This window comes from Microtus ochrogaster, unplaced genomic scaffold, assembly GCF_000317375.1.
Source record: "Microtus ochrogaster isolate Prairie Vole_2 unplaced genomic scaffold, MicOch1.0 UNK2, whole genome shotgun sequence".
In the NCBI taxonomy this organism is placed as follows: Eukaryota; Metazoa; Chordata; class Mammalia; order Rodentia; family Cricetidae; genus Microtus; species Microtus ochrogaster.
In genome coordinates, this window is record NW_004949100.1 from 25,403,456 (window position 1) to 25,412,120 (window position 8,665).

At 39.4% G+C, this 8,665-nt stretch overlaps 1 protein-coding gene across 1 annotated transcript in view; it reads right to left on the reverse strand.

Annotated features, from left to right (window-relative positions):
* Positions 1-245: 245 nt before the first annotated feature.
* LOC113458078 (POU domain, class 6, transcription factor 2-like) overlaps positions 246-8,665 on the reverse strand; it is a 229,440-nt gene continuing 221,020 nt past the window's right edge. The window contains exons 3-4 of the mRNA XM_026788333.1: positions 3,750-3,841; positions 246-644 (exon numbers count right to left, since the gene is read on the reverse strand). Of these exons, the coding sequence (XP_026644134.1) occupies positions 246-644; positions 3,750-3,841 (491 nt within the window). The remainder of the gene's footprint in view (positions 645-3,749; positions 3,842-8,665) is intronic.

Here is an 8,665-nt window from a genome sequence, read left to right on the forward strand (position 1 = left end):
TGCCATATGACATTTTGTATTTGTGGTGTCCCAACCACTTAGCTCAGATACAAGGAACACCGAACCTTTTCTTGCATGTGGCCAAATTGAATTATAACTTGCCAGATTATAACTGTGTCTTCAAATAACAATGCTACCGTTTCACATTTAAATGACGGTGTGCCCCATCATGATTGCTTTTAAGTACCGGAGGACCTGAAAAGTTGCTGTTCATGAGAGGAAATGAGGGTTGATAAAACCACAGCTTAAGTAAGCTCAGCGTTCATAAACAGCTGTAAATGTTGCTTTCCGCAGAGGCCTTTCATGCCCTTTATGATAGAAACATCCCTATGCTGCACTCTCCCTTCAGGGGACTTTCTGTCCATTTCAGAGAAGAACGAGTGTAACACTGCACAGCACCTGGGCATGATGTTACCTTGTAGATTTTGCAATGGCAGAGTCATGATGCCTCCAGCTGCAGCTGCTGCTACCAGCCCTTGGATGTTTGTGAGATTCGCTGTGGGCAGCGTGAGGACCAGGCCTTGCTGACCACCTAGTTGTCCTGCCATGTTGAAGGGGATGAGGATGGGCTGGTTGAGGGCTGGGGGGCCTCCCGGCATCACCCCGGCCACAGCAGAGGCAAGCTGCTGTGCTGTCAGAAGAGGCTGCAAAACAGGAGAAACCTGGCTTACTTTCCAGCAGAACAACACATGGGTTTTAAAGCATGGTGCCTCCATTATATCTAACCAGAAGGTTTCTCAAGCAGCAAAGAAGCATACTACATCCCAGAAAAGAAGACTGGGAGGAGGAAAGAATAGTTTGACATTATGTTTCGTTTATACCTTTGAAAATTTTCAAATTTTTAACAACCTCCGTGAAGCTTAAACACCTTTTAAAGAAACACCATGTCTTTACATACTGCAAATTCGACTGAGTTTTCATTTGATCCCAATTCTCATATATTTATAGTGCTCAGCTAATTTTTTCTATGTTGTTACAGAAAGAATTCACTGATTTTGGTAGGGGTTTTATTCTATTTTTGGTTCAAAAATAGTAATAACACACTGGTTTCAAGTATTACATTAACAAAAATAGTGTCAAAGATTTTCTGGATGCTAGGAGGTCTTTAGTAACGCTGTCACACACATCTGTGGCTGGAGGGCCTGATTGCGGGCATAATCCTTGGGAAAGCAATTTGGAAACACATACATCTCAAGAGCGGCAAATATATTCATCCTTATTTGACTCAGAATATACTTCTTAGGATAGAGTTTCAAGATAGAATTCAAGTGGAAAAGAGATAAATGTATGAAATTATGCAATATACTTCAAGTTACATAAATGGTGAAGCTGTTCATATTATAGTGCTAAGCCTGGAGAGGTGCTGTGTATTCATTAATATGGATCATTTTGGTATCTATTTCGGAAAGTTAAAAATATGTTCCTGATATGAAAAGAAATTGAATAGTTTCTAAACAGACAAGTGGTTACTATTGAGATGGTAATATGTGTGTGTGTGTGTGTGTGTGTGTGTATACACATATATGTGTGTGAGAGAGATGTCAAGACATAAAACGTAACAGAAAACCAAATACTTATACTCGAAGATACAATACTAATTTTTTTCTGTTAATTCTTTCATATTCTTCACCCAATTAAGATTTTATTATTAAAACACATGTTTATGTCCACTCTTGATTGAATAATCATGGTTTGGTGTAAAAGGCAGCATTAGAGGAGAAAACTTGTTTAAGTGCTGGGGTGGGGTTCTCACTGGAGTTCTTTTTTTTTTTTTTTTTTGTTTTTCAAGACAGGGTTTCTCTGTGGTTTTGGAGCCTGTCCTGGAACTAGCTCTGTAGACCAGGCTGGTCTCAAACTCACAGAGATCCGCCTGCCTCTGCCTCCCGAGTGCTGGGATTAAAGGCTCACTGGAGTTCTAGCATAAGATTGTGGCTCTGGCCAGGCTAAATGGCAGCGTAAGTCATTTAATCTTAGGGTCTTTAATCCAGGATTTTCTCTACACTCTTTTGAGAGTTGTGGAGTTAAACATAATCCCACATTTTTTCTCTACATGATTAAATATTAAACTCTATCTAGGATTGACTTTCTTTTTGATGAAACATAAAAAAGGTATTTAAATATGTACATGATATAAAGGCAGATTATAATCACCAGACCCTACGTTCCAATTATCCTACCAATGAGACTCAGAGAGTTTCAACACTTCCTGGAAGTTCCCTGTCTCATGCATGGAGAGGTCAAGTTTAAGACCAGATAGACTGTTCCAGAGTCTACACAATGGACAGAGTCAGAGAAAGGGGGCTGTTTCATTTGAAGAATGGGGGTAAGAGCGGGCACATCCTCTGGCTATCCCTCTAGAGTACCATCTAGATTTTTCAAAGGAAGCTCTTGCAAGGTACTGGGCTCCCAATTCACTTTATTGAATTTATAGCAATAACTTTGTTCCCTCCTTTAAAAAACACGAAGTTACTTCGCAGAAAAAAAATCATCAGACTTAGGGAATAATAATGAAATTGTAGCTTAGCCCTAAGGTTTCTAGGGGTAATATATTGTGGCCAATCAGTGCAAAGCTTCAAGGGAAACATGGAGTAGCTCTCAGACTGTCCACAGGTTTGGAGACTTGACATGCAAAATTTTAAGACTGGATTTTGGCCTTAGTATAGGGTGTACCTGCTCCAGGTTGTCACAGAGCTATGCTTCTTCACTGTCTTGAGTTCGTCATTCTAATTACCTAACTTAGAGTGTTAGACCAGTGTGGAGCTCATGGGCTTCTAGGAACATCTGTGCACACACATGTACAGAAACACTTACATGTATGAACTTATGAGGTAAGAAGAATGCCATTATGAGGGTATGACACATAGAAGCCAATGACTCTTGTCTATGAGTTCTATCTAGGTTTTGGTCTCCCGAACAAACACTTCCCAGTCTTCATGTCTAGAGCTGTGTGGGCTCTGAGATGGGTGATAGGATCTGAGGCCACTGGAAGATTTCCTGGCAACTAGAATAAGAGTGACATAATTGAGTCAAGCTTTACACTTGGGCAAGCCCTCCTTATACTGAACGTGATTAATTTCCTGGGACAACAATGGCAGCAACGGGGAGAGAAAGGCACAGGCATTTCTCTCCCTAAAAGCAAGATGAACTCTGAAAGTTTCACAGTAGATGGCAGAGGTTAAAGAAAGCCCAGCCTTTTATAATTGTGTTCTACATCTCCATATAACCCACGCCAGGCTGCAAAAAACAAATATTGGACTTTAAAAAATAATGAATGTATTTCTTTATTAATGCAAGAGCTATGTGTGATGTACAGTATTGTCAAACCCAATAAGCTGAACTTGCATTAAAATTGCATTAACTTTTTTATATTAAATCACATCTTGTATTTCAAAAATGGCTATAGTAAGGTTGAAATAACTTAATTTTCTTCACACTCCAGTCATTAAAGTTTTACTTTAAAAAAAACTGCATGGTAACCAACATCCTAGATGTAGTAGGTTTTAAAGGAATAAAAACATTTCCACATGATTAAAACCAACCTTTCCTTTAAGAAGAGACTTTTACAAACACATATTTTCTTGAGAGTATTTAACAATTAATGTAGTCATATAGCTTTTCATACAAAAATTTATCACCATCTTTGCTCTGTTGGAATTAATTGGATTTAACTCATTATTATTTATTTGGTTATTTATATGGTGAAACCATCTTAAATGGAGCCTAATGGAAAGCAATTGAGAGATACTGACCTGCGGCCCAACTGGAAATGGGGGGTGGGTCTGACTGGCCTGGTGCTGGTCAGGAGTTCCTGGATCTGATAGTACTGTGTTTCCTCTGGCCCCTAGAATTCAAGAGAAAAGCTTCCTTAGTATTAACAGCAGCCTGGGAACAGTATATTTCTGAGATAGCACCGGATACTGAGGAATAGATGCTTATAAAAGTGGTTTTTCAGTAGTTCCAGTTAGGGCAAAAATGATGCTATAGTACATTCAGGATGGCCAAAGTCATCAGGAGATAGAAAGGAAAGAAAGACAATAGGGAAAGGTATTCTTTTATATATATGCCAAAAGACTTACATTAGATATCAGTGTGGAAAGCAGACTCTAGTTCACTGTGTGTATGTGCACATGTTTTGGGGCATGTGTGTGAATGTGTCTGTTATGCTTAAATGAATAATAGATAAGTCAGTTGTTCAAAGCCAAAGTACAGTCTCAGACATGACCATCTCTCTTATATTGTTCCCTAGTAGAGATTCTTCCCTCTGTTCTGTTCCCTTAGGCCATCTCTTCAAGCTGGCCTTGGATGGACTCCTATGAACCACGGCCCTTTCTAATGGTCCCTTCCACAATGTCCTAAAAGGAATATGGGTTCCCTTAGGCGAGTTTTCTGGGTGCGGAGCAAAAGAGAAATGTCTCCCATCAATCACAGAGACCCGCTACGGTAGGCCCTGAACTAGCTGTATTCCTGTGCTGAGATCCTGTTGCATTTCAAGCGCCCTGACAGCAAATCTCTAAAGCCTTTGGGCATAGTCTGCATGTATTTGCGCGTAATTTTCGGACAAACAAAACTGGTTCCGATAATGATAGAAACAATCAATATTAGAGCAAAAAAAAAAAAAAAAAGACAAGATAAATACTTGAATAAAAATAAACAAAACTGCCATTTCTGAAAGTGTCCCTGTTGGAGGCTTTTGTTTTCTTGGAGTTTTCTGTTGGGGTGGTTGAAATCCAGTTCTAAGCAAACCTTAACAAGTTCCACTTTCCTGGTGTTTGTCCTATGAATAGCAAGTGAAAGACATTTCAGGCTCTGTTTACTGGCATGCTGAGGCCAACCAATGAAAAAAGATATGATTCTGTCATGCTTATAAATTTTAAAGAAGGTATTATTGGCTCATTTAAAACAGATTCTTCTATATCGTCTCCAAAGGGACAGACTTATAAATAATGGAAATGTGGAAAAAATACTTCAGCACATTAAGCTACAAATAAAATTGACTGCTACATATTATTCAATTGACTTCTATTTCCACAGCGATGTGTCAATCATAACAGCATTATATAATAGGATTAAGCAATAAACGTGCAAAGCCATTATGCAGAAATCTGAAAATCTGATTAATTTGTAATATTTTTTGGTGCAGAATGGACCAAATGCTTAGGGAATGGACATTGCTTAGGGAATACTTACAAGCAGTCTATTGAAATTTCTAAATTGATTTGGAACAAACTAATAAAAACACAGACTTGCTGACATTTTATAAACCAAATTCTGTCGAGATATGTTTGGCATTTTAATGATCACTGTCATTTAATAACAAGAATAAGATGACCCATCAGAAGATACCAGCAATCCCCATATATACAAAGGAGCTTTCCCCTGAATTTTTTATGTGTAGTTTCTTTATTATGCTTGAAAACCAGGGCATGTTAAGCTAGGCAGCAGCTTACATAGAATAACCTCATGGTCTCCATTCAGCCCCCAAATAATGCTTTTGATCAAATATTAAGATTAGGCTAATTTGCAAATGACTAAGAATTCACTGCTTAGAAAAAATGTGGTTGCTTCCTTCAGCTTCTCAGGCCTGGATTTTTATGCCAGAAAAGAAAGTTTTACAATGTACAGAAAAATCTAAAAGTCCCTTTTAAACAATTAAATATACACTTGATATCAGAATTTTCTACAGCAAGATAGGCCCCTTTGCATCAGGTTTTCTTCATGTGTTCAGAGTCTATTTTTGACTCTGTTCTTAACACATCCCACTGTAAGGCTGAGGACTGGTCCTATCCAGGCACTGTGCCAACAGTAGTGTATGTTTATTCTCTACAATTCCATACAGATTACATTTGCTTATATTTATTCTTTGGTGTTCTGAGGCCCTAACTGGTGCTCAGCAACTTGTTCTGAGAGTGGCTATGCTCAAATACCATGTTCAACGCAGTCTGGGGCAATTCCACACAATTTCATGTGTAAAATGAAGACTTTCACAGGCTCTAGAGGAGATTATGTATGCTTTCCCGCCTGGATCAAAAAGTAATGTTTCCTCTTAACGTGCATCTCCATTTTCCCCAAACACATGTATCGTGCTTAACCTTGTAGGGCCATAAAGTAATCTGCTTGCTTGGAAGGCAGTTCCTGTACAGGGGCCTTGCTGGAGCCAGAGGGGAATCCAGCAGTCAGAATGAATAAAAGGCTTTGGCTAAAGGTTTTAGAGATTTGAAGCAGCACTTACTGTATGACAGCAAAGAATTTGAGGTTAGGCATTTCCATGGCAAAGATAAGGAAACATAAATATTATAGTTGACCAGGAGTCTGGAAAACATAGTACACGATTGGAGCCCTCCGATTTCAACTGTGTGGTGAATGACATGTGCTTTAAAACCTTTATGTTTTTGTCAGCAACTAGTACACGTAGAAAAAATGTTGTGTGATGTTTTCCTAAAAAACGTAACATGTTTTGATCATATTCACCGTGCGTCACTTCCTTTTCTTCTATCCCATCCTCTTATGCCTTCATCCTTTTTGCTCATGGTCCCCTTTGACTGTGAGCTGTCAGGCCAGGACACTTCATTCACATGTAGTGACTACAAATAGAGGTTAAGCTTAAGATACACATTGACACTCATTTGATTACTTCCTTCTGTTTTGCATAAATCTTGGAAATATCTTTAAATTATGAGTTTATTGACAAACCCTATCTCAATCCCGAATGACAGATTGCTATGACATGGATGTAGAAGGTCCCTACAGCCCATGTGGTAAAAGCCTTACTGCCAGCCTGTGATATGATGAGGAAGTGATAGAACTTTAGGTAGGATGGACTAGCAGAAGGAAGCTGAACCACAGTAGGCATGCTTTTGAAAAGAACAGTGAGATGCTGGTCCCTTCCTTATGCTTTCTTTGCTTTCTGGCCACCATAACTCTGGTATCTAAGGGGTCCTGTCCATCATATGCTGCCTTTCTGTGGCCTCAAACAGACCGCTGACTGAAGGGCTCTTCCCTGTCAGGCACTACACCACAGTCACAGAAAGCTGACTGGAGCAGATATAGGAAGTTGTTTGGTAAAAAATATTAAAGGCAAGGTTTCTTACATCTTAACCTTGGCCAGGTTTACATTTAGATCTGCCACCTCACTAGGAACGTGGACTTGGAATTGTCTTCAAATTGCTTATTCATCAGCTTTCTCTTATGAAAGTCAGGAATAACTTCCTTCACAAGCTGGCTGCTGTGAGTGCCATATGAGATAATATACATGCAATCTCATTGTAAACTCTGAATGCTTGCTGTATAACTACTTCATCTGTTGGTTATTGTACTTTAATAAAGTTTGTACTTGCAGTAATATTTCATACCATTCAATTTGCTTTTGATATTCACCCATCAAAGCCAACTGACACATATTCTAATCTCTATGTGTATATAGTTCAGAAATATCTTATAGATAAGCTAAGGGTACTTGGCTATGTACTGTGTACATACTTCACTATGTACTGTGTGCCATAAGATCAATGTTGGAAATGGAGCTCCATATTTGAGTCTCTCAGAGCTTACAAAATGTGATGTTCACAATAGTCTTCCCTCAGTGTGCAGGGAGCTGTTTCTCAGACCCTGTGAATACCAAAATCTGAGGGCACTCAAGTCTTTTATCTAAATCTGCTTAACATTTGCATGTAACCTATATATCCTTCCTCATTCATTTAATTCACCTCTAAATTGCTCCGAATGCTAAATGCAATGGGTGTGGCTATGTAATTGTTATACTGTATTGTTTAAGCACTTGTGACAAGAAAAAGTCTATACATACTTATATAAAATTATTTCCCAAATAGCTTCAACCCACAATTGGCATTTTTTTTAAATCTATAGATGAGATGCTGATGATATGGGAGTCTCTTTATAGGCTGCTAGTCCATGCTAACACACTCAGAAAACTTGGTGCCAAGAGTCTAGCAAGTAGCTTCTAAATTCTCTCATAGACCATGGCTTACACAAGTGCCGCCCCACTTAAATCTGTGAATAATTATTGGAGCCTCCTGAATCATTTCACAGCCCACAGGAACCTAGGGACAGAGAGTGGAAGATGGTATTTGTAGGGGCATTTCTTAAACTTCACAAGGATCACAGACGGTGGGGGATAAATAATGGTGGCTTCACTTCTGTGTGGCAGAGTTGAAGCTTCCTTTGCTCTGGGACAACATACATGACTTGAACCATCAATGCCACTTGTGTGATTGTACTCCATTGGCATCATCACCACACACCTCTCAAGTCATCATATAACACTGACTTTGTGTATAGCCCTTGGGTTGTGAGCAGCATGATTCCTCTTGCCTTCCCTGCTTCCTCGCCCTGGATGTCCTCTGATCTTAATCAGATTGAGATTGCCAGCTCAGAAAGGAGAAGAACCAAAGACACACATTCTATAACTGCCATCTGTTCACAGGTAATTCATGGAGGGGAAACCAAGTGGAAAAGGGTCTCAGTGTGGAATGTGAAATCAAGGATCTCTGTCAGAGATCCTCCTCCTTTCAAGCCCTCCTTTCCCACCAGATCTCAGATCTGTGACTCCTAATGCTGCCTGCCTGTCCCTGTTTGGAAGAAAAAGGAGGAGGAAGACACACACACACACACACACACACACACACACACACACACACACACACACACA